Source organism: Nannospalax galili, unplaced genomic scaffold (assembly GCF_000622305.1).
Source record: "Nannospalax galili isolate Female #2095 unplaced genomic scaffold, S.galili_v1.0 scaffold598, whole genome shotgun sequence".
Lineage (NCBI taxonomy): Eukaryota > Metazoa > Chordata > Mammalia > Rodentia > Spalacidae > Nannospalax > Nannospalax galili.
This window is the reverse complement of record NW_008342423.1, coordinates 1,733,721-1,760,021: the sequence shown is the minus strand read 5'-3', so window position 1 is coordinate 1,760,021 and position 26,301 is coordinate 1,733,721. Positions and strand designations below refer to the sequence as shown.

Below are 26,301 nucleotides of genomic sequence, written 5' to 3'. Positions count from 1 at the left end.
TGTTACCCACTTTGCTACTATGACTAAAACAAGAAAAGAAAAGTGTAAAGTGAGACCCTTTTATATACAAAGTCATTTTATCAACACATCTGGAATACTATAGGACCTGGCAGGTATTTGCAAAACAACCCTATTCTTAGTTTCAACTGTTGAAGCAACATTAGTAACAAAGTGTTCTATTGATTTTTATTTTTTATTTTATTATTTTTATGTGTATGAGTGCACTGCCTGCATCATTGCTGTGAGTTTGGATAAGAAGAGTCCCAGGAGCCTGTAGGACTATTTCCACATGGTTATACACCTCCTCCCTGGCTCTTACAATCTTTCCAGTCCCTCTTCCACAATGGTCCCTGAGCCCTGGGTGGGTGGATTTTGATATAGGAGTCCTGTCCAAGGACCCACACTTTGCAGACTCGTCTCTGTGTTTTGACCATTTGTGACCTTTTTTGTTCCTGGCCCTCTGTTGCATGAGGGAGCTTCATTGATGAGAATTGAAAGATGCATTAGTGTTCTTTTCATCCCTTGTTTGATGTTCCATGAGCCTTAGGTGTAGAGGATGCATCCTAACTACGCCACTTACACTAGGGCAATTCACAGACAATCTCTGTGTGTGACTAGTTGTGGAACTCTGTAATTATCTCTGTCTCTTGAAAAAGAAGTTTCTTTGATGGGTGGTGACTGGGATACTTGTCTATAAATTTAAGGATTCATATTTTGCACAGAGTAAGAAATTACATTTGTCTAGGGATGTGACAGCTTAGAGTTTTCTCTAAGATTTATGACCTCTCCAGTTATGTGTATTTGGTAGGTTTACAGTACCACAAATGAGTTTCTTCCAACTAAGTGAACTTGTAAGTCCAATTAGGTAGCTGTTGATTACCCCCGAGATAAAAGTGCCACTACTGCACCAGTGTCGTTTGCCGTGCTGGTCACTGATGTGGCTTTTAGGCCCTGAAGCTGGGGTTGGACCATCGACATGTTCCTCCCTAGCAGCTTACACAGTGCTCCCCAGAGCTTCTTCAGGGGAGGGGGCTTCCAGGTCAGTCCCAGCTCTGTTTCTCCAAATCCTGTGTCCTGTCTTCAGCAATAGGGGCTTACCTTCACGTTCTGGGAGGCAATCAAGGGCTGTGGCAACAGCCTGTGTAATTTTGGGCGTCTCTTGGACTACCCTGGCCAAGAACTCAAAGGAAGGTTTCTCCTGTCTGTCACTGTTTGTTATGTAGCCTTCACTTATACTCACAGACTCATGTAGAATATGTGTAATTTTTCAGTAGGTTTTTTTGACTGATACCATTCCATCTGGTTTTTTATGCTAGCTAGGCACTATTTATTTCTCCTCTTTCCCTCCCTGTCTTATCCTTTCTGCCCACTCTCCCAATTTAAAATGTCCCCATTCTGTTTGCATTATTGGTGTGCCTTGGTTTTCTTATTGGGTATGTAAAGTTGGTTGGTCTAGGTTTCAGGTTCTCTCAGATTTTATATTGGAGGGAACTGAAAGCTTCAGATCAGCTACTCAAGAGCTCCCACACAAGTGCAAGTCAGGCTCCAGTCAGGTACTCTCAGCTTCCTTCTAACATCTGGACCCCTACTCGCAGGCACTCACAGTACAATTTGGGACGTTCTCTAAGGGAAGGCCCGATTTTGGCACTCTCAGACAATCTGCTAAGGTATCAGCTCCTACTGTAGGGCAGAGTGGTCTATCCCTGGTGAAGTTGAAGGGGCCTCATATGGTCCCAATTAGGGGGTTGGGCACAGCATGATTGGGGAAGCCCACCACCATGCAGAGACCAGATCCAGGCACTCTCAGGCAGTCTAAGGTCTCAGCCACTACCCTGTATAGGGTAGAGAGGTCCAGCCGTGGTGAAGTGGGAGAGGCCTTATATGGTCCCGATTAGGGGGTTGGACATGGCAGGATTTGGGAAAGCTCACCGCCACACACAGGTGGAATCCAGGCACTCTCAGGTGGTCTGCTGAGGTCCCCAAAACTTCTTTAAAAAACAAGCCAAGCCAGATGTGGTGGTGCATGCCTTTAACCCCAGTACTTGGGAGACAGAGGCAGGCAGATCTCTGTGAGTTCCAGGCCAGCCTGGTCTACATAGCAAGTTCCAGGTCAGCTGAGGCTACAGGGAGACCCTGTCTCAAAAAGCAAGCCAAACCTATTGTCCCCATCTCCTCAGCTTTCTACTCACTCCAGTCTATATCTTGTTCTTACTGCATTGCTCTTGTAGCTCAGCTCTGTCAGGGGCACACTTTTCCACATCCTAGAGCTGCTTCGTGGGCCTCACCTCACTGAACTTATCAGTAGTGTGACATTCTTAGTCCTTCTATGTTTTCAGTTTTATTTATTTATTTTATGTGTATGAGAGTTTTGCCTGCATGTAATAGCACATGGGTATGTATCCACTGTCTGTGGAGGCCAGATAGAAAGCATCAGATCTCCTGGAACTGGAGTTATGGCCAGTTGTCATCTACCATGTGGGTGCTAGGAACTGAACACAGGTCCTGTACAAGAGCAGCCAGTGCTCTTAACCACTAAGCCATCTCTCCAGCCCCCTTCTCTTTTCACTCTAGCCTTTGGGACACTATCTTCCTTCTTCTATCCCTATGGCCAATCCTGCCCAGCTTCTTTTGCTAGTTGCTTAAGCTCTAAGTCTCTCCATTTCCCTCAAACTCATATATCTAACTGTTTACTCAATCCTTCAAGCAGGTGTCTGATTGGCATTTTATAGAACATGACCACAACTGAGCTTGTACCTCACAACTGTCCTTTGTTTATAGCCCTTAGTATTTTTTTAAAAATTTATTATTTTTATTTTATGTGTACAAGTGTATTGCCTGCATGTGTATAAGTGCACCTGTGTTATGCAATGCCCACGTTGGATACCCTGAAACTGGAGTTACATATGGATGGTTGTTAGCCACCATGTGGGTGCTGGGAATCAAACCTGGGTCCTCCACAAGAGCAGTCAGCGCTCTTAACCACTGAGTCATCTCTCCAGCCCAGTATTTCTTGCATATACCAAATTTATTGACTATACCAAGCATGTTCTTACTTCATGGCCTCTGCCTAGACTGTTCCTCACCTAGAGAGTCATAGTGCTTGTTCCCTTATAACTTCAAGTTTGTATTGAAATGTCACCCCATAAAATATTCTTCTTACTTTCCCTCTTGCATTTTTTCATAGCACTTAGCAAACCAGACACATAAATTTGTGATGCTTGTTTGTCTACATCTACCAAAATGTAAGCATTAAGATACTAGAGAGCTAAAACCAGGCATAATAGAACTCAGGAAGTTGAGGTAGGAGGATTGCTACAAGTTTGAGACCAGCCTGAGCTATAAGCTCAGCTGGAACTACATAAAGACTCCATCTTAAAAATTCATACAGGCCGGGCGTGGTGGTGCACACCTTTAATCCCAGGACTTGGGAGGCAGAGGCAGGTGGATCTCTGTGAGTTTGAGGCTAGCCTGGTCTACATAGTGAGTTCCAGGTCAGTAGGTCGGCTGGGGCTATAGGGAGATCCTGTCTCAAAAACAAAAAACAAAACAAAACAAAACAAAATGACAATTCATACAGAACAGGAGCTGGAGAGACGGCTCAGCGGTTCAGAGCACTGGCTGCTCCTGCAGAAGATCTGGGTTCAGTTCCCAGCACCTACATGGCAGCTAACAAAAATCTGTAAGTCCAGTTCCAGGGGATCTGACACCCTGACACCCTCTTCTGATTTCTGTGGGCATTGCACAACACAAATATACTCACATACATGCCAGTAATACACTCACACACATAAATAAAAAGAAAATACTTTTTTAAAATTTCACAGAAAACAAAACAAAATTAAGATATCAAGGAGCTGAGAATGAATTCCAACTGATGGCTAAAAGATGAAAAGATCTTAGACCTGTAACTCTGTGGGACCAAATTCTACCAATACCCTGAAACAGTCTCCTGGCCAGCCCAACACTTAAATTTAAGCTCTTAAGCAGAAAACCCAGGGGAGCCTGCCAAGGCTTTTATAGAACTGTGATTATAAAATGGCTGTTGTTTTATGTTGTGAAATTTCTAAGAAGTAATAGAAACTAATATAAAAGGAAATTAAGTAAAAATGCTGGCTTTTACCTTCAGGGTTTCAAATGAGGCCTAGAGACACCGAGTTTCACTTATGATAGATACAAGAAGTTAGAAGACCAGGAGGTAAAGCTTAGATCCACTCAAGGTGAAGAAATGTAATAGGAAACAAGCATATGAAACGGAGTTCTCAGAAGACCACACTCAAGGCTCTGGATGTAGTTCAGTTGGTTGGGTGCTGGCTAGTATGAAAGCAGTCCTGGGTTTGAACCTAGCACCACACAAACTGGGCATGGCAGTACATGCCTGCAATCTAAGTTCATGGGAGACGGAGGCAGGTGGACCAGAAGCCCAAGTCAACCTCAGCTACATAGAGAGTATGTACCAGGCTGTTCTGGGATGCCTAAGACCTTGACTCAAACAAAACAAAACTTATCATTGTGAGATAAATTTCAGAGCATAAAAAATTTAGTGAAACCTCTAAGAAATAAGTGATAAGTGTGTAAAAGGCCAAGTTATAAAATCTTCTCATTCATTATCTTTCCTACATTTTCTTTATTTTATCTATTATCACAGTTCCGGAGGCAATTTTAACACTGTTCAGAAAAAAGAAATATGTACAACAGATGCTATATAGTAAATTTACTGTCATTTAAGAACGGATATATCAAGCCTTCATACAAAAAGGAGGCAAAGGCCAAAGGTTGAGAGGCTAGAGAGATGGCTCAGCAGTTAAAAGCACTGGCTACTCTTGCCAAAGACTGGGTTTTAACCTACACAGCAGCTAACAATCGTTCCTAACTCCAGTTCCAGGGGATCCCATGTCCTCTTCTGACCTCCCTCCAAGGGCATTGCATAACACAGGTGCATTTGCATACATGCAGGTATAATACTCAAACACAAAAAAAGTAAATTAAAAAGAGAAAAAAAAAAAACCCAAAGCCTGAAGAACTTTTAACTATTATGTGAAATTTTTGGAATTCAAGAATGAGAAACCACATTGAGTAAATTTTAGAGATGAGGAGGCTAAGTGTAGTGGGAAGAGCATACAAATTGAAATCCGAATCAGAATGCAAAAACTTTTCTCTGTTATCTAGTCAAGATTTTAAGTTAAAAGAACTGAAGACTTCTGAAACATCTTTAAACTCTTTAAATCTTAAATTCATACCATAATCACCACAAAATTTCATTACTATTAAGTACTTTCAAACCAATTAATTCTAAGGTTTAGGTTTATGAAGTTGGAATCAATAAATTAAAATTTTTATGGTGTGAGCACAAGAGCACACGGACCCCTTTAAACGCATGATCTGTACAACATACACAACTTCACTATTCCCAGATCTGCACAAAACCAAAATCACTAACAATTTATTATTGAGTTTTAAGACAAAAAGAATAGAATTGCTTTTTCAAACCTGTTTTGATGTGAATGTCTTTTCATGTCTTCTGTTTTTTGAAACTCTCTAATGGCTACTGGCTTTATTGGTGAACCCTAGACTCCAAAACAACAACACAAAGCATACATAGATAAATTTAGCATGCAATGCTAAACACTGTGATTGTACTATTCACATTAGCTCAGCATTTAATAAAGTGTGTAGTATGCTAAAAAGTATTTTGACAGGGTTTTCCAATGTGAGTTTTATGTATAAAAGCATGTAGGCTCGCTGTGTGTGATGGTACATGCCTGTAATTCCAGCCTTAGGAAGTTGAGACAGGAGCATTGTGAATTTGAGGACCTCCTAGGCTATAAAGCAAGACCCTATCTCAGAAAACAAATGCAGGGCCTGGCAAGATGGCTCAGCAGGTAGAAACCTGAGTTGGATGTCCACAGCCCACATAAATGTGGAAGGAGAGAACCAACTACACAAAGCTGTCTTTTTGACCTCTTCATGCATGCCATGGCATGTGTACCCACATGGGCAGACACAATAATAAATAAAATAAAAAAAAATAAAAGCACAACCAAATCAGAACAAACAAACAAAAACCCCACTGTAGGCTGTATCACATGTGCACTGATAAGCAAAAATATTCATAATCTATGAATATTTATTTTATCTAAAAGGCTTCCTTCCCCGGGTGTGGTGGTGCATGCCTTTAATCCCAGCACTTGGGAGGTAGAGGCAGGCAGATCTCTGAGTTCCAGGCCAGCCTGGTCTACATAGTGAGTTCCAGGCCAGCTGGGGCTTCAGAGAGACCCTGTCTCAAAAAGACGAAAAAAAAAGTGTCTTCCTTCTCACTGTCTTATGTAAATTACAGTGATTAAACCGACTAATATTTACTGAATGGTGAGGAAGGACCTTAGAAATCATCTGTTACATGTGTAACTGCATCTACCCAGTTATATCCCTAGTCCCTCTTCACAGGATATTAAACCATCTAAATTAACAGTCCTTCGTCATATTTTCAGAATTTGCCAAATATGAGAATGCTTCATGACACAAAACCCACAAGAGCTTTATGGCACAGAATCATGAAAACTACCATACATAATAGGTGGCTAGAATTTAAAAACATCACAGTAGAGCCTACTACTGCTAAGGAAATAGCAGCACAGTGCTTCACAGTTCTTTAATAAGCCATTCCAGTTCTGGTGGAGACAGCCCATTTATATAACCTTGGTCATTACAAAATGGTCAAAGAGAAAGACCACAGGGGGAAAAAAGGGATTTCTTTAAAGATTTCTACACAACATTATTAATTAAATTTTATTGGAAAGTAACTCTTGGCTCCAGCAGAAAGATTAGCAGCTTGAACCACAAAGAAGTTTTATCAATCACTGGTTCATCACTATCTCTTGGCTGCAAGATTTGATTTATGTGACTTTATCTGATTTTTAAATACAAATCTCTTCTGAATTCCAACAAAAGCTACTCTGTTCAAAAGCCTTCAAACAAGAAAACCAAAGGATTCTTTTTAAAGAATGAGAGTATTCCACAACACATGATTGATCTCGATTTCTTCAAAAAGGCTCCCAGTGTTTCTCGAAGAATCCTGCTCAGGGCCTGGGACTCGGTCCAGACATCAACACGGCACACTAAATGAAGCCATTTTCTTATGCTGACTAGACATACTGAAGAATGTGATTCCACTTAAGACCTTTGGGGAACTGGCAGAGATTCTGCAGCAGGCTAAATGCTCACTTGTTTAAGGCAATTCAATGTTTCACTATATTCTCTTAAGATAAAAACAACAACATAATTAAACTTATTATTACTCTTCTATGGGTAAGTTAAATATTTCCTAAAAAGTCAACTTTTTGTATAATTCTTAATTACTGATCAAACTATGTTTTATAGTCAGCAACAATCATAGCAAAATAAACAAACCCACCAGAAAGCAAGACAATAACCAAGTATTATGCCTCATTTACTATCTTCAAAGGCCTTAACCCAGTCATAGGACTTTTTAATTCTTCTTCAAAATAATGAAAAATAAAACTTGAACCCTTTTTGAGATCACTTTCTGAGTTCCCAAATTAAGTCTGAAAAAAATCCAGGACTGAAAGCAGAAGTGAGAATAACACAATAGGTCCCAGCCAACAAGCCACATAACAGAAATTCACACCATCAGGAATCGCTTTTACCAGGGGATACCAACATATCTAGGCTCAAATGGGTGTAGTACCTCATGAGAGATTCTCCGCCGTTCAATATACGCCATGAACTGTGAACTGAGGCTGTTTGCATCCAGGCTCTTGGGTTGTCTGACATCACTCTCTTCGTCTTCTGCCATACAGCTGTCAATATAGTCAATCTGATCCAGATCATGTTCCACTGGTGGTGGGGGGACATTTAAAGTTACATAGCTAACAAAAGACATTTGCTTAAAATTATATTCTTCCCTTCCCAATGGAAGGAATATTTCCATTACACACACCTTTATCATTTAGTCTATGGCCACCCACAAAACTCGTCTCTTGAAAACATTAGTCCTAAATTCACTAAAGAAAGCAGAGAGGACAGTTTATTGAAGTATAGACACTTGGCATTTATTTTTCCTTTGGACAGCTCTCTAGTGTTTTAAACATGGCAATTTGGGTCTTGTGAGGTAGAAAAGGTGCCTAATTTTTAAAGATTGAAAGCCGCATCATTTTTTCATGTTTTAGTTTGGGGTTTAATAAATCTCCTTGGAGTACTGGGAGGCAGAAAACCTAACTCAAAAGAAAGCTTAAAAAAAAAAAAGGCAAGGCAGGAAGAACTGGTCCTGGAGAAAAAAGAAACTTATGACCATTTCCCTTCCTGTAGCTCGGACTTTTAAAAAAAATGAGAACAAAGATTTTTCTATTTAGAAAATTATTTGCTGGAGGTCAAGGCTATAGCTATTGCACACCAATTTGTGAATGAAAGGAAACCATCTGAGGAATTTTTTCTTCTCAAGATATGTTAGAATAAAAAGAGGGAAATAAAAGATACAGCCACAGAATTGTTTCATCTGGTAAACTTTGGAATATTCTATTATTTTTAAGTTTAAAGCTAACTACTTTTAATAACTAGTTAAAATGGCACACCAGGAAAATTCCTTGATGCTAAGAGGGCTTCTCCAGAGACGCATTAAACTGAACCATTTTTTTTTACAACGTTTCACTGTGCCAGGAACAGTAAATTTGACAAGTTAATTTTAAAATTTTGTGTTATTAGTTTATTAAGATCTAAAAGGATGAAAAAGTTATAAGTACACATCCACATTAAAAATGAGATAAATTCATTTATTCAATGCACTACAAGTTGTCCAACTAAATAGTTTATATCTCATACCACTTCTCAAAAAAGCAACATTAGGCTTTCATATGATCTAGACCAGCACAGTCCAAGACTAAATGATTATACACCACAAAAGTGAAACATATTTTACTTCTAGAGCTACTTTTAAAAAGGTAAAAAGAAAAAGCGCCATTAATTTTAATATTTTTATTTTACTCAATTTACCTAAATATTTTCATTTCAACATATATAAAATGTATTCTTTCATATGAAGTCTCCAAAATTTGGTGTGTATTTTGTAGTTACATCTCAATTCAGAAAAGCCACATTTTAGCTTTTTTAATTGGGGGGGATACATGCATGTGTGCACGTGGAAGTCAAAGGTCAGTGTCAGGTGTCTTTATTGCTCCACACCTAATTTTTCTTAATTTTTGTTACACTTATTTAGGTGGGGGAGACACATACACATTTGCCATGGCACAGGTGTGGAGGTCAGATGACAACTTGTTAGCTCTCTCCTACCATGTGAGTTCCAGTGATTCAAACTCAGGTCATCAGGTGTGGTAGCAAGTGCCTTTACCCACTGGGTCATCTTGCTGGCCCTCCACCTCATGTTTTGAAACAGGGTTTTTCACTGAACCTGGAGCTTGCCATTTTTGCTAGAATGGCTGGCTAGTGAGCTCCAGGATCTGCCCCCAGTGCTGGAGTTGCATCTGTGTGCTGCCATGCCTGACTTTTATGTAGTCACTAGAGATAGAACTCAGGTCTGCATGCTTGCACAGCAAATATTTATGTACTGAGCAACATCCCTAGGCCCTCAAAAGCCATATTTCAAACGCTCAATAACCACAAAGAGCTCCAATCCAGAAATCATGTCGTGTTAAGTGAACTGATGGCAAGGATATGTCATATGAGAGAAAATTTTAAAATAAAATTAGGAATCTAAAACTGGGATGACAGGAGTAAAGAAGAATGTAAGCTGGGGAGGACAAGACAGCAAAGAGGCAACTGACACCAGGTGAAACAAAAGCTCGTCTCAAAAATATAATGCATTTCTAAACATCAATGTAATATTATCTCTTAGAACAGGTCCTAAAAATCTGAACATTAGCCATTTATAATTCAAACCAAAAGAATACAGAATAGACTTCTGAAAACTATTCTGCTTCAGAAGTACAAGGAGGCAGAAGGAACTCTGCTTATTTTATCAAAACAACTACAAAGTTTAAGTATCAGAAGAAAAACTAGGACCCAGAAGCCCCAAAGAACATCATTCCAGATGAAAGAAAAAGCATTAAGATATGCCCTGGTGGGGCTGGAAAGATGGCTCAGCAGTTTAAAGCTCTTGCAGAGGACCTGGGTTCAGTTCCAAGCACCCACATGGCAGCTAACAACCATTCATAATTCCAGTTCCAGGGGAACCAATGCCCTCTTTTGACCTCTGCAGGCATTGCACAACATGGATGCACTTAAACTCATACACATAAAATAAAAAGATATGGCCTGGAAGATGGGCATGGAGGTGTGTGTCCATAGTCCTAGGTGCTCAGGAGGTTGAAGGAGGATCACTTGAGTTCAAGAGTTTGAGGTCAGCCTGAAAACACAGTTTTAAAACAACAGCATTGGCTAGATGGCTCTTGGGTAAAGGCACTTGCTGCCAAGCCTGATGACCCGAGTTTGATTCCCAGGACCCACAAGGTAGACGGAGAAAATGGAATCCTAGAGCTGTCCTCTGACCTCCTCGTGCCTGAGGTGGCACTTCCCCTCCAAATAAATAACTGTAATTTTAGAAGTTCAAAACAAACACAGTGGATACTTGAAAGAGATAACTAATCTCCTTAAAAAGAAGAATCTTTTTTTGTTTTGGTCTTTTTGAGACAGGGTCTCCCTGTAGCCCCAGTTGTCCTGGAACTCACTATGTAGACCAGGCTGGCCTCGAACTCACAGAGATCCACCTGCCTCTGGCTCCCAAGTGCTGGGATCAAAGGCGTGCCCCCGGCCTAAAAAGGAGAATCTTAAAAAGACTGATACTTCAAAAGAAGATTGTCATAGAATCAAGATCAGCAAAGATCTACTCGAAGAAAATTGTGCCTAGTAGTTTGGTCTTGAAGAAAGAAAGAGAAAAATTCAAGTTTCATCCCAGTAGCAAACATTTTTCATCATTCATGAAAAGAAGTCTTTTTAGAAGAGTAAAAGTAGCTACAGGTGAGTAAACAAAAGAGTAGATTTAAAAGATCACTTTAGGCCGGGAGTGGTGGTGCACGCCTTTAATCCCAATACTCGGGAGGCAGAGGCAGGCGGATCCCTGTGAGTTCAAGGCCAGCCTGGTGTACATAGTGAGTTCCAGGACAGCTGGGGCTACAGGGAGACCCTGTCTCAAAAAGACCAAAAAAAAAAAAAAATCACTTTAAGAGGCTAGAGAGATGGCGCAGAGGTTAAGAACACTGGTTGTTCTTGCAGAAGACCCTGGTTAGAATCCCAGCGCCCACATGGCAGCTAACAACTGTCCTTAACTCCAGTCCCAGGCGATCCGACAGCCTCTTCTGTCCTCTACTGGCATTGCATGACATGGGTGCACTTACCTACATGCAGGCAATACAGATGTAAAATAAAAATAAAATAAAAAAAGATCACTTTAAAAAAGTTAAGGTGGGAAAAAAAAAAGTGAAGTGAGCGGCCAGCCTCCCGTACCCACCACCACACAACCCTGCTGCTGCCATGTCCTCCCAGCCATCACGGGCAGTATTCTTCTGGAACTATAAGTCAAAAATACACCCTTCCTCCCTTAAACAAACAACAACAAAAGTTAAGGTGGAGGCCAGGAGTATAGCTCAATTGGTAGTCCTTGCCTATCATGCACAAGGCCCCAAGTTCAATCCCCAGCACTGCAAAGCTGGGTGTGGTGGCACATCCTCAGAGGCAGAGACAGGTAGATGAATTGGAGGCAGGAGGGCCAGAAGTTCAAGGGGAGGCAGAGGCAGGAAGATCAGAAGTTCAAGGTTATCCTTGGCTACATAAAGAAGTTTGAGGCCAGTCTGGGTTACACAAGATTACCCATTACCAAACAAGTCAGACTGGCACACACCTTTAATCCCAGCACTCAGGAGGCAGAGGCAGGCGGATCTCTGTGCCTTCAAGACCAGCCTGGTCTACGTAGTGATTTCCAGGACAGCTGGGGCTACAGGAAGACCCTGTCTCAAAAAAAACCACTTTAGATGTGTCAGAATTATGTCTACCTCCGCCATTTGTCACCACCACGGTGCTGCGGTTCTCCTGGTACTGGCTTTCTCTTCGCAGTCTTTGTTCTTTAGTAATCTCCGCTACTCGAAGGGACAAATCTGAAAATTCATCTGTAGGCTTAAACAGTAGAAATATTAAAAACAACTTACAATTTTGGACAACATGTTTAAAATATGGGTATTATATAATCTAAAATTTACATATAAGAAGAAATAGCAAAAATGTTTTGGAAATTGATAGTGAACATGGTGTATATATACAATGTCAATATATTTATTGCAACTGAAATGTTTACTTTAAATGGTAAACTACCACAATTAACAAAAAGAACAAAAGGATATTTATGATTATAAGTGCACACATGGATTTAAATGAGCTACATATATAAATCTGTATGTACACAGCCCCCCTCATATACATAGTCACCTCCACACACACATTAGTAATTACAGTTACAAATGGATTGTTATAATTTTGTTTTGAAGTCATAATGAAACAATAAACTGTCACTAGTCCCTCTAACAAAGGTTTAATAATTTAAATAATAGCTAAAATATACCGTAGTAATTTTTTTATTTTTATTTTTGGTTTTTGAGACAGGGTCCCATGTAGCACTGATTGGCCTGGAACTCTCTAATGTAGACCAGAGATTCACCCGCCAAAGTGTTGGGATTAAAGGCACGAGCCACCATACCTGGCCATACCTTGATAATTTTAAAAAGTAGAAAACATAATTCTATTCATTAATCAAAACCAAAACCAATATAATTTTGAGCATGTGAATAAACTTCACTGAGCTGTGGTCCCGTCATGCCGTTTCCCGTTTCCCCCACCTTCTGTGAACTGGGGACTGAGGCCAGGTCCTTGCACATGGCTAGGCAAGAGCTCTACGACTGAGCTAACATTAGAAGCCCAGGTTCCAATCTTTTTACCCATGAGTTACACCCTATTTACTTACTCACCAGCTTCCAGCATCCTTTCTACCACCTCTGTCCAGATCATCCAGCTCCTTAAATTCTAGGTGTCAAGGTTTTGGTTACTGTTTTGTTTGTTTGAGACAGTGTAGCCCAAGATGTTATGGAACTATGTAGGTCGAACTATCTTTAAACACCCCAGTCCACCTGCCTTCTCCTCCTAAAAGCTGGGATTATAGACATATGATGCTACAACGAAACAGCTTTCAGTTTTAACCAACTCAACTCCTATTTGACTTTCCAGAATATCTACTTAAATTAGACACGGTAATAAAAAGCTAGTAAAAGAAACAGTATAGAACTTTGAGGTGGTAGAACTATGTTGGGATTTTTGCCCTTTCCTAGATGTTTCTCTATTTTATGTAATAAGAAATTAAATCCAATTTAGGCATTTCCTTTTTTTAATAATCTTATTATTTTCTAAATTAGGAGTTATAATATATGAACAGAAGAACCACTTACCTCATTCCCTGACCACCTCTTATCACCACTGTCCACACTATTGAAACCTGAATCAAGGGCTCCATAAGGACGACTTGGGTACAGGTCTTCATGGCTGGCCAAAGAAAGCAGTAGCTCTTACTATGCAGTTTAATAATTAATACTTGAAATAACCAGTTAAAATTTTATTAAGAAGTATCCTCATGGCACTCAGTCACATAAATCATAGAGCTAAGTGAGCGTTCTTTGAAATTAAAAAAAAATATTTTATTATTTTTATGTGTATGAGTATATTGCTTGCATGTAGGTAGATGTATCTGTGCCACACAATGCCCTGAAGAGGCCAGAAGAGGGAGTTGGATCCTCTAGAACTGGAGTTATGGCTAGATGTTAGCCACCATGTGGGTGCTAGGAACCAAACCAAGGACCTCTGCAAGAGCAGCCAGTGCTCGTAATAGTTGAGCCGTCTCTCCAGTCCTGTCCTTCCAGCTTTCTTATCACTTGTTCTCCACTCCTCTCTGTTTCCCATCTCCCTTATGGTCTGTTCCTCCCCACAACGACCATTGTGTAGTTTCATGATCCTCCCTCCCTCTCCCTCCCTCCCTTCCTCGCAGTAGTATCAGTGTTAACACTGGCTTCACAGAATGAGTTTGGTATTTAATGCAACTGTTCCAGAGACATTAGCGCTAGTACTTCTTTGAAGGTTTGGTAGAATTTTGCAGTGAATCTACGTGGTTTTGGACTTTTTTTGTTGTTGTTGGGAAGTTTTAAAACCTTATTAGTGTTTTAATGTCTTTAAATTTAATTTTGGTATGCTGTATGTGTCTAGGAATTTATCCATTTGATTTTCTAGTTTTTTTTTTTTAATATACCCTAGGAATACTCTGTATTTTGTTGGAATCTGTAGTGATGGCCTCTTTTTCATCTCTCAATTTGTTATTTTGGGTGTTCTCTTTCTTTCAGTTAGACTGGCAGGGGTTTGTCAATCTTGTTTAAATCTTAACCGCTTTATTATGTCTTGCCATCTTCTGCTTTGGAGCCTGGGTTATTGTTTTTTCGGGATTTGCAGTGCATAATTAGGGTATTTGAGATGTGTCTGATTTCTTTTTATGTGAACTATAAACTTTCTTCATACAACTGCCTCAGCTGTATCCTAGGGGTTCTGACATGCTGTAATTTCATTTTCATTTGACTCTGGGAATTTTTAAATCTCCTCCTTGCTTTCTTCAGTGACTCAATCATTCAGGGGTGTACTGTTCTATCTCTGCGTACTTATGTAGCTTCTACAGTTTTCCAGAAGTATTGCTTTTTTTTTTTTTTTGCTTTTTCTACACTATGATCTGATAAGCTATAAGGTTATTAAGATTCTTTTGTATTTGATAAGACTTGATTTGTGGTCTAGATTGTGGTCTCTTTTATTGAAGGTTCCATTGCTCTCAAGAAAGTACCTTCTGTTTCTTTTTCTATTTTCAATTTTTTTAAAGATTTAAAAAAATGTATGTGTACCACATGCATGTAGTAGCTCTCAGAAGCCAGAAGAGGGCATTGGATCTCCTGGAACTGGAGTTACAGGTGGTTGTGAGTCGCCATGTGGGTGCTGGGAACTGAACTCCAGTGCTCTGTAAGAGCAGCAAGTGCTCTTAACTGAGGAGCCACCTCTCTAGCCCTCTTTTGTATCTTTTGATCTCCAGTGTGGTTCAGTTATGAAGTTTCTTTGTTGGTTTTGTTTGTGTGTGTGTGGTGTACACCTCATTGCATATTTGGAGGTCAGAGGACAACTTGTGGGAGCCAGTTCCCTTTACCATGTGGGTCCCAGGGATTGAACTCAGGTCAAGTAAGGGCCTTTACATGCTAGGCCAGTCTCATCATGGAGCCTGGGCTGGTCTGGAACTCACTATGTAAACCAGGCTGGCCTGTTTCACAGACAGTCCCCTGCTTCTGCCTCCAGTGTACTGGGAATAAAAGCAGGCACCACCAAGCCTGTGTTTGTTTTCACTTTTAATAATACTTTTTGTTTTTGAGACAAGGTCTCCCTTTAGCCCTAGTTGGCCTGGGAGCTCATTATGTAGACCAGGCTGGCTTTGAACTCACAAAGATCCACCTGCCTCTGCCTCCTGAGTGCTGGGACTAAAGGTGTGTGCTACCATACCTGGCTTAATAATACTTTTTTCCAGATAAAATTCACATAGATTTAAATACACACATCTTGGTGGTATAATTTTGAAAGGCGGCTATGTTTGTGCCTCTCTCATGGCAGAGCACATTTCTGTTCTGCCAGTTTCCACTCATCCCTCCCTTGTTAGTTCTTGTCACTTTGTTATTGTGTGCTTCTTGTGGACAACCACTGCTGAGGATTTTTCTGCTTCTTGTTTATCTGAAATTAGTGTGGAGGCTGAACAATGAATGGGCCCTAACTATGAACTACTGAAACTTGCGTATTGCCTTACATGGCAATAGGAATTAAGGCTGCAAATAATAATACTGATTAAAAAAAAGATAATTTTAGGGTTGGAGACATGGCTCAACGGTTAAGAGCATTGACTGTTCTTGCAGAGGACCTGGGTTTGATTCCCAGCCCCCACATGGCGGCTTTGAACCATCCTTAACTCCAGTTCCAGGGGAATTGGAAGCCCTCTTCTGACCTTCACAGCATTGCACAACATGGGTGCACTCACATACATGCAGGCAATACACACACACACACACACACACACACACACACACACACGAAAGATAATTTTAAAATAGGGTGATTAGTCTACTGAAATCAAAAGGCTTCTTAAAAGTGAAAGGAGACACAACTTTAGTGTATTATGATACTGGTCTGAAGATGAAAGAAGGGGCCATGAACCACAGACTGTAGACAGTCTCTACAAGGTAGAAATGGCTAGAAAAAGGATCCGACACAGAACTCACAGGAAGGAGCCCGGTCCTGATTTAGCCTGTTCATGAGAATTTTAAGACAAACATTTTTTTGTTGCTCGTCTATAAAGATTATGACAATTTATTATGTTGAAAAAAGAAAATTAATATAATTAGCACAGCATATTCTAGAACTTACAAAAATGGAATCACATATTCTTTGAGCTAGGTAGGGTTTTATTTCTCAGCATCATGTTACTGAGAATCAATTTTTTTTTGGATACAAGTTGGCTAACATTCATATGTTTTATGAATATTTTCTCCCAGGCTATATACATTTTCTTTGTATGAGTAGATACTCTTAATTTAGGTGAAGCATAATTTATTACTTTTATAGCTATCACTGTCTCTGTGTTCTCAGAAAATGTTGCTGATCGCAAATCAGCAGGATATCCTTTTATATATGCTTGTGAGGCCAGAGGTCAACAGCAGTGTCTTCCTTGATCACGCTCTACCTTAGTTTTTGAGACAGTGTCTTTCATGGAACATGGCACTCACTGATTTGGCTGACTAGCAAGCTCTAGGGATCCATCTGTCTGTCTTTGCCTCCCAGCACTGGGATTAGAGGCCCAGCATTTTACATGGGTGCCGGGAATCTGAACTCAGGCCCTCAAGTTTGTGTGGCAAGCACTTTGCAGATTGAGCCATCTCCCCATCCCCAAAGATATTCTTTTAGGATAATTAACATATATTTTAAAATAACACAAGGACTACAATACTTCCCACCCAAAATTAGGTCTGCCTCAGGACTAAGCAACAGGTCACAGAGAAACAGGTTCTGCAAATAGTATATGAACCCTCAATCAAAGCTCACTATCCATTATTTAGTCTCATCAAATGATCTTCAAATACACACAGCTGGCATTCACCATCAATTAACTATCTTAAACTTCAAATGTAACAGTAGCAGTTAGATGTTCCTACTCTGCTATTTCAGGACAGGGAAGTTTTTCCTTACCAAGGATTACTAACTCCAACAGGGAAAATTAATTAGTATACACGAAATAAAAGTCTACTTTTCATCTGTTGTACATCTTGTAAGAGTATAGGCTAAAAGAATTTTTTTTTGGGGGGGGGTCTTTTTTTAGACAGGATCTCCCTGTAGCCCCAGCTGGCCTGGAACTCACTATGTAGACCAGACTGCACTTGATCTCACAGAGATCCACCTGCATCTGCCTCCTGAGTGCTGGGATCAAAGGTGAATATCACCACGCCTAGCAGATAAAATGTTTTTAATGAAAACTTAAAACAGAAAAAAAAGCCTTTTGCCCATCACTAACAAGAGTTTCCATATTATAAGCAATTAACTGAATTTGGAGAAAAAAGAAAATGAGGAAAATGTGAAACGAAAACCTCCTGCAATAATGGTCTGAGTCACATCATAATCAAAATCTTCCTTCTACAAGAGGCTTAGCTCTAGCACATTATCAAACTCATCTTCACCATCTGTCCAAACCTTATCTTTTAGGTCCTTAACATCCTTTACCTACTTTGGTCCTCTCAGAGCTAAAACCATCTGTTAACCATCAGAACTGAGGATGCTCTCAGCAGGAATGGTTTGGAGGTATGATTTTCATTTTCTTTGTTGTATAAATATCCTAAAATCTTTATTACTCTATGTTTAAGTAGAGGTGGGAGCTAGTATTTCAAACTCAGTCTACCTAAGTATTCAATGTAACAGCCACACTAAAAAACCTCGACTGACACTACAAAGTTCTTTCCGATGACTTTAAGCAGAGGAAAGCCTGGAGGAAATATTGTATAATTAAATAAATGCTTTTTTTTTTTGTCTTTTTGAGACAGGGTCTCCTTGTAGTCCCAGCTAACCTGAACTCACTATGTAGACCAGGCTGGCCTTGAACTCACAGAGATCCGCCTGCCTCTGCCTCCCGAGTGCTGGGACTAAAGGCATGCGCCACCATGCCCAGCCAAATGCTTTTTTTTTCATTCAATTGTTATCTGTGGAATAATTACTGTGTATGCCACCTACTCAGTTGAGTGAGGAATACCAGAGTGAAGACACCATCTGTGGCAAAGGATAGAAGGCAAGGCCCAAAGAGTAATACTCTGTTTACCCAATAAATCATGTTCTATGTAAGTGAAATTTTCAGATAGCTTGAGAGTACACCTTTATAATATAAAACATTCAAGCATTTTCTTTTAAACATTTATGATAGAAACTAAATTATAATATATTTTCCTTTTCTAAAAATGATACATACATGTTTGATATACCATAGAAATGCTTGACTACAGAAACCACATGGAAATTTATTTATATGGTTTAGGTTACAAAACTGAAAAGCAAGCTGATTGGACTGTGGTTTTAGCAAAATGTGACAGGTTCCGAATCGAAGTCTGAGAAGCTCTATGTTGAGTAAAGGTCATGAGCATTACTGCATCTTTACTGGGATATCCATATTGCCCATTTTAAATTTAATTCTTATACTTAAAATTGCTCCACACAGCTGGAAATGCCAAGTATGATCTTACAAGTCACATGTATGTACTTGAGGGTTTCATAGACTAAAAGATCTTGAAGTGATGTTAATAGTCAGTATATCCAATCCTTCTTCACTCTCCTGAAGGAAATAAAACTCAAAATATTCAAATGACTTGCTGTAAGTCAGAAATTTTTTAAGTAGTACAGCTAAGTTTATATGCAGTATCTGGAGACATTTAAGTATGTATGTTACACTGGAAAGGTGGCACTGGCATTCAGTAGGTAGAGGCCAGGGATACTACTAGTTGTTCCACAGTATAGAGGATAGCCTCTCATAACAAAGAATTGTCTGGATGACAATGTCAATAGTACCCAAATTGAGAGAGCCTGATGTAGAACTGTACTTTCTCAGATCCCTGTAATTAATTCACATTTAATGCACACATTCTGAGAATAGAGTGCTGCTTCCTTCAGACAAACATTAAACCAATTTAAAGATTTAGCTTATTTGATTCCGTTGTGATGTACTATGACAAAGGAATAGCACATACTTACCAGGAGCCAAAACCCAAGGGTCTCCTTTCATACTCTGGCAGATCTGGAGCAATCTTACAAGCTTGTATGTTCAGGTATTTAAATATGTGGATTTTACCTTTTATACATATCTAAATAAAATAACATAAATGCAACCAAATTATTACTCATTTGAAATATAGATGTCCTTTTATCATAACTAGCTTTTTATGTAATACAAATTGGGTCTTGAAGGCATCTTTGTTAAATATGTAGGGTAATGATTAAAAAAAAAACATATCATCTGGCTTAGTGTTTATTTTAGGTTTTTATCTTTTAGCTACTAGAAAGTTTAAGTAAAAGAAATAATTTACAATTATAAACACTATTACAATACCAAGTAAATTTAACACAGTGATTAGTTATGCACAGTCATAATGACTGCCATAAACTTACATAAAATCATTAAAAAACTGCAGAGTAAGGGCTTGTGAGATGGCTTGGCAATATTATCCCCAGAATCCAAAGATGGAAGGAGAGAATGGACTCAAAGAAGTGGTCCTCTGACCTCCAGCTCTGGGACTAGAGAGATGGCTCAGCAGTTAAGAGCACTGGATGCTCTTGCAGAGGACCCAGGTTCGAGTCCCAGCACCCACATGGCGGCTAAGTTCTAGGGGTATCCAACACCCACTTCTGGCCTCTGAGGCATGACACAAGTATACTCACATACATGCAGGCAATATACTCATATACATAAACAATCAATAAATAATAACGGAGCAAAAAATAATTACCGTTAAGGATAAGAGCTATCATGAAGAACTGTTCAAATACAGTGAAATATTATTATGATAACTATTTTAAGGTGGTATAATTGTTATTCTTAAATCAAAAAAAAAAAAAAAAAAAAAATCAAACAAAATAAAATCCCCAAACAACAACAAAAAAAACCACAGTAAGGTAGAGAGCGACTAAGAAAGCCATCTGACATCAACCTCTAGCACATACACGAACACTCACAAACATACATACCAAAGTGCCAAATCAGTGAGAGGAAAAATGTTTTTGGAAACATCATCTTTCTTCCATCCCATTTATTCAAGGCTTCTAAAGAATGTGTATAAATTTTTTAAAAAGAACTTTCTAATAGAAAGATAAATGCACAGAACTAAACGTCATCCATAACATATTTCACTGATAGTTTACCTGTGCAGGAGGTGACTGTAGCGGATTGTTATCTAGGGTGATCATCTGTAGGTGCCTGAGGTTCCGATAACAAACAGGGATTGCTGTAATTTTATTGCATGAGAAGTCTAACCGTATCAAAGGCAACTCTGCCAGCTCTGCATGGAGGTAAAATGGAAGTGAACAATTAATGACATTTTAAAACTGCACATTTTCTTTTTACAGGAGTTTCCGGTTAAATGTGGTAGATTCAAATAGTTATTTACATCTATTCTTGGTGACTGATATGTCATAAAATGTGTCTACAGATAGGAGGCATGCTAATAAAAATCAAGCAATTTAACCCCCACCCATTGGCTCTCAGAAGCTAGAGACCATTACAGAAAATTATAACAGAAAAACTAGATGACAGTCTTTTTTTTCCCTTTTTAAAATATGCATGAGTGTTTTGCCTGCATGTATGTAAGTGCACCTGTATCATATAATGCCCCACAGAGGGCAGAGGAAGGCATCGGATTCCCCTGGAACTGGAGTTACAGGCAGTTGTTAGCCACCATGTGGGTGCTGGGAATTGAACCCGGGTCCTCTGCAAGAGCAGCCAGTGCTCTTAACCACTGAGCCATCTCTCCAACCCCTAGGTGACAGTCTTTATAAATAGCTAAAATTAGATGCCCGTATCTCCAGTTCCAATTTACAAGCTGGGGCATGCCCCATCTTCAATTGCTATAGGAGCTAGCAGGTTATTCTCTAATTAAATTATATGAAAAGGCTCTGAATTTAGGAAGCAAGGTTCAATAGAAAGTGAGGATTAGTCACCATTTGAAAATGGAGGATGTGTCAATACACTAATGGCAAGTCCACCTTCCACCTACCCCATTTTATCCAGTTCTGAATGCCAGTAGTTAGAAATACAAACACTATAGAAGAGATGCCACAGCTTTCTCTGGAGAAACCACACAGTCCCATTAAAAAAGCCCCTTAGATACTGATAAGCTGCCCTAATAAAACATGCAGTCTGTTGCTTAATTACCCTTCAACAATTTCTGCACAATACATTCAGAATGACTGTTATGCTGTTTATACCTGATATATGATCCACAAAACTTTAGGGGTTTCCAAAAACATCTAAGACAGAAATAAAAATGAACCAACTAATTTTTTTTTTTGGAGACAGGGTCTCCCTGTAGCCCCAGCTGTCCTGGAACTCACTATGTAGACCAAGCTGTCCTTAAACTCACAGACATCCACCTGTCTCTGTCTCCCGAGTGCTGGAGTGCTGGGATCAAAGCCGTGCGCCACCATACTAATTTTTAAGAAGAACTTAGAAGAAATAAGTAATTGTATGGGAGGAGAAGGAAATTTGAAAAGCTAGAGTATCTTTAATTTCAGAGAAACAAGATACCCAACCATTAAAAAGTCATGTCAAATCATCACAGAGTAATTAGGCATTTTAGAAAAGTATAATGGCAAGACTAAAAATTCAGAATGAATTTCTGAAACTTAAAATTTAAGAATGGTTTGAACTATTTTACTAAAGGTAACATAATGACAAAGAAAGAAATAATAAAAGCAGTGAGAAAATCCAAAGCATCAAATTAAATTTGAAAAAAACAAAACAAAACAGAAAAACCAGGAAAAAGGAAATTATCAAGTTTGGTGAGGATCCAGAGTTAAAACCCACACTGTGGCACATTATCAAAGTTCAGTGAACAGGAATAAAGGGAAGGGCTTCAAATCTTCCCAACAGAAAAAGTTGGTCACAAAGGAATGAGATGAGAGACGGCATCATATTTGCATCAAGACCTCAATATTACTGGGTGTGGTGGCACTCACCTGCAATCCCAGCACTCATAAGGTGTAAGGCAAGAGGACTGTGAATTTGAGGTAAGGCTATATACTAGGACAGCCTGTCTCAAACCAATCAACCAACAAAAACAAAACAAAAATAAACACACACATACACACACACACAGGCACACTTCAATGTTTTCACTAAGGGATTTCATGTTAGTAATCTTACTATATAAGCAAGCCTCTAAGATAAACTATAGTGAGTGGTTCCTGAGGAAAGGGATGATCCTAGAGAGAATTTGAGGGCTAGTGTTGTAAGTGGGTGGGTGGGTATAATCCCAGCCACTTGGGAGTCAAGGCAGGGAGACTGAGACTTTTAGGACTGCCGGGTCAAGTCAGACTCTGTTTCAGAATGGAAATAACTAATTAACTAACTAAAATAAATGAAATGGGGACATAGCTTAGTAAATAGAAGCCTGTCTAGTGTGCATAAAACCCTGTTAAATTCTTAGTACTGAAGGGGGGGAGGAGAGAGAGAGAGACACACACAGAGAGAGAGAGAGAGAGAGAGAGAGAGAGAGAGAGAGAGAAAGAAGGAAAGGGAAAGAGAGAATATATTTTGAATTAGAACATATGTCATAAGCCTGGATTTCCTGAGAGTTTCCATCACCAACCTGAGTTGGTGACAAAAACCAAGAGGAAATTAGGAAAGCCCTAAAGGCAAAAGGCGTGAGGGTTACTGGACAAGTTTAGAGAGAAAGGCTGGGATTGTTGGGCAATGTATGGTGACAAATGCCTACAGGTAAATGGGGAAATAATTTTCTTAAGGGTTTACTTGAGATTCAAAATGTCAAATGTTGTTAGAACTAAGTATTTACTGGATCAAACTGGTATAAATGTTTAGACTTCACAGTGAAAGCAAAAGCATCATTAGTTAACATTTATTCTAAATTATGTCATATTTTATAGAATCTAGAAAACCACTGCTATAAAAATATTTTCTCAAGATTTAACTTTCTTTTTATTGTTGTTGTTGGCTTTTTCTTCTCTGTTTGTTTTTGAGACAGGGTCTCACTAAATAGCCCAGGCAAACCTCAGACTCTTGATCTTCCTGACTCTAGCTTCCCAGTGCTAGGATTACAAGAAAACGCCAATACATAACTGATTCCTTATTTTTTTAGATACAAATTCTGATATGTTTATGAATTGTTTTCTAGAATTTTCTTTGGATTAATCTATAAGATTAGGGTGATGGTATGTATAAAATAAGAGTCATCACAAGCAGATCATTCTGGTAGCTGGATGCTAAACACATAGAGTTCAGATATAAGAAAATTTCCATGACCAAATGAAATAAAAACACAGTCTGGATCTCTGTGAATTCAAGGCCAGCCTGAGGATATCAGGTCAGCTGGGGATACAGGGAGACCCTGACTCAAAAAGATCAAAAACGTCTTCATTTTCACTTTCATTTATAGCCTTTCCTTTTCTGAATTTCTTTTTAAAAAATTTTTTAAATGTGTATGAATGTATTGCCTACATGTTTGTAAGTGCACCCATGTTGTGCAATGCTCACAGAGGTCAGAAGAGGATGTTGGATCCCCTGGAACTGGAGTTAGGATGGTTATTAGCTACCATGTGGGTGCTATGATTTGAACCCAGTTCCTCTGCAACAGCAGCCAGTTCTCTTAGCTGCTGAGCCATCTCTCCAAGCCCCTCTTTTCTGAATTTCTATTTGTGAACGATTGATAATATTTAATTACAGTCTGCCTACAATAAACAGTCTTCTAGTACAGCTGTTCATCTATGATTATACCTTCACATCCTTAATTAGACTTTGTTTAAACTTTTCCTGTGAAGGATTAAAAAGATCAGTTCAAACTCCATTTATTTTTTCTTTCTTTTCAAAGTCTAAAAGTCAGTGCTCATTGAAGGAATGATTCTTGGGGGGGGGGTCTTTTTTTTGAAACAGGGTCTTCCAGTAGCCCCAGCTGGCCTGGAACTCACTATGTAGACCAGACTGGCCTCAAACTTATAGAGATCTGCCTGCCTCTGCCTCCAGAGTGCTGGGATTAAAGACTTGCGCCATCACGCTCAGCTCGCAGGAATGATTTTTATTACACTATCCCTTTATCAAACTATCCCTTTATCAAACGTATTGCATTTCTCCCAATAGTCATGCTTACTAAAAATTCCCAATGCCACTCCCCAGAACTGTCAACTACAATAGTTCATTAGTCAACAGGATCTAAAGATGGAATCACTTGATCAACAATTACCAATCAAAATTTTTCAATGAAGAAATTTTTGCTATTGTTTTGCTGGTACTGGGGATTGAACTTCAGACCTTGAACAAGCTAGCGAAACACTCTATCACAGAATTATATAGCCCTTGTCTGTCTCTCTGTCTTTTTGAACACAAGGTCCCAGGCTGGCCTCAAACTTACAAATCTCCTCCCAGTCCACCTTTTTTTTTTTTTTTTTTAATTTTCACAAAAACGGTGAGAATTTCATACATGCATATAAGGTGTTTTGATCAAATCCATGCCCACTCCCTCCCCTCCAACATTCCCTCCTCTGAAGAGGTAACCCTAAAATCTTTTAAGGATTAGATACAAGCCCTCAAATACTTTTGACATTTTTGGCCTTGGAACAGAGTGTGTTGCTAACAGGTCCAAGGACATTTTGACTTTTTGCCAACAAACTGGCTACATTTCTTTGGGGTCTTTTTACCCTAACTGCCCGGCCAATTCTTACCTCCTATTCTTACCACGCCATCCTCTGAAGGGGTTACCCAAATTGCCAATATGGAATAGGGACGCCGACTGCTCTGGCTTCTTCCATGCTGAACAGGGGCGCAGGGTGAGGCAACTGGAGTACCCCTTCAGTGGGTCTATCTAAAAGACTCCAAAATTACATAACTTTTGTCTCTAAGGGGAGAAGAAATTCCTCGAATCATGAATGGGAGAGGTGAAGGAGAAGTAAAGGCAAGAGTAATTAGCATTACAAGTTCTAGACGGGAATTAAAAAAAGAACAGGGCAATTTTCAAATGTTCATATGAGAGTCCATTGGAGTTTCTTGACAAGGGCTTCCAAAAGCATCTCTCTATTAGGTTCTTCCTCATTTTTCTTTTGTCTTCCAAGGCTGGACTAGTTGGCTGGGAAGAGTGGCTGGATATTCAGGTGAGGGTCCAGTGATCCTGCTTGGCACCCCTTTAATGAATGAGCACAACCATCGACAAGCCCAATTGTGTCTATGTTTAGCGATCAGGCTCAGCTGAAGTCATGATGATGGTAATTGTTTCATGCAAAAGGGACTGCTGTATAGCATCATCTTATTAAAAGGACCTGGAATTTAAAAGGATTTGGTGCTAGGAGCCACATATGAGGGAGAACATACGTCATTTATTTTTCTGAGTCTATGTTTCTTCACTTAGTATAACAGTTTCTAGATCCATCCATTTACCTGCAAATTTCATTATTTCATCTTTCTTTACTGCTGACTAGAACTCCATTGTGTAAATATACCACATTTTTGTTAACCACTCATCAGTTGAGGGACACTTAGGTTGCTTCCATCTCTCAGCTATTGTGAAATGAACAGCAACAAACATGGTTGTACAAGTGTCTCTACAACCATGAAGAGTCGTTTGGGTATATGCCAAGGAGTGGTATAAAGGGGTCATATGGTAGGTTCATTTTTAGTTTTTTAAGAGTTCTCCACATTGTTTTCCATAAAGGCTGCATGAGTTTGCAATCCCACCAGCAGTGAATGAGTGTTCCCCTTTCTCCACATCCTCGCCAACATTTGGTATCATTGTTCTCTTGATCCTAGTCAGTCTGATTGGGGTAAGGTGATACCTTAGGGCAGTTTTAATTTGTATTTCCCTAATTACTAATGATGTTGAACACTTTTTGAGATGTTTTCTTAGCCATCTTTATTTCTTCCTTTGAGAACTCTCTGTTTGGATCTTTAGCCCATCTTTTAATGGGGTCATCTGGTTTCTTGATTCT

The 26,301-nt window shown here is 39.4% G+C and overlaps 1 protein-coding gene across 3 annotated transcripts in view; it reads right to left on the bottom strand.

Annotated features, from left to right (window-relative positions):
- Positions 1 to 26,301, bottom strand: part of Lrch3 (leucine rich repeats and calponin homology domain containing 3) — a 122,429-nt gene that overhangs the window by 38,522 nt on the left and 57,606 nt on the right. For all 3 annotated transcript variants that reach the window (XM_017799493.2, XM_029566167.1, XM_029566168.1), the window contains exons 5-10: positions 20,518 to 20,654; positions 19,354 to 19,463; positions 13,455 to 13,548; positions 12,015 to 12,135; positions 7,703 to 7,851; positions 5,488 to 5,564 (exon numbers count right to left, since the gene is read on the bottom strand). In XM_017799493.2, the coding sequence (XP_017654982.1) occupies positions 5,488 to 5,564; positions 7,703 to 7,851; positions 12,015 to 12,135; positions 13,455 to 13,548; positions 19,354 to 19,463; positions 20,518 to 20,654 (688 nt within the window). The remainder of the gene's footprint in view (positions 1 to 5,487; positions 5,565 to 7,702; positions 7,852 to 12,014; positions 12,136 to 13,454; positions 13,549 to 19,353; positions 19,464 to 20,517; positions 20,655 to 26,301) is intronic.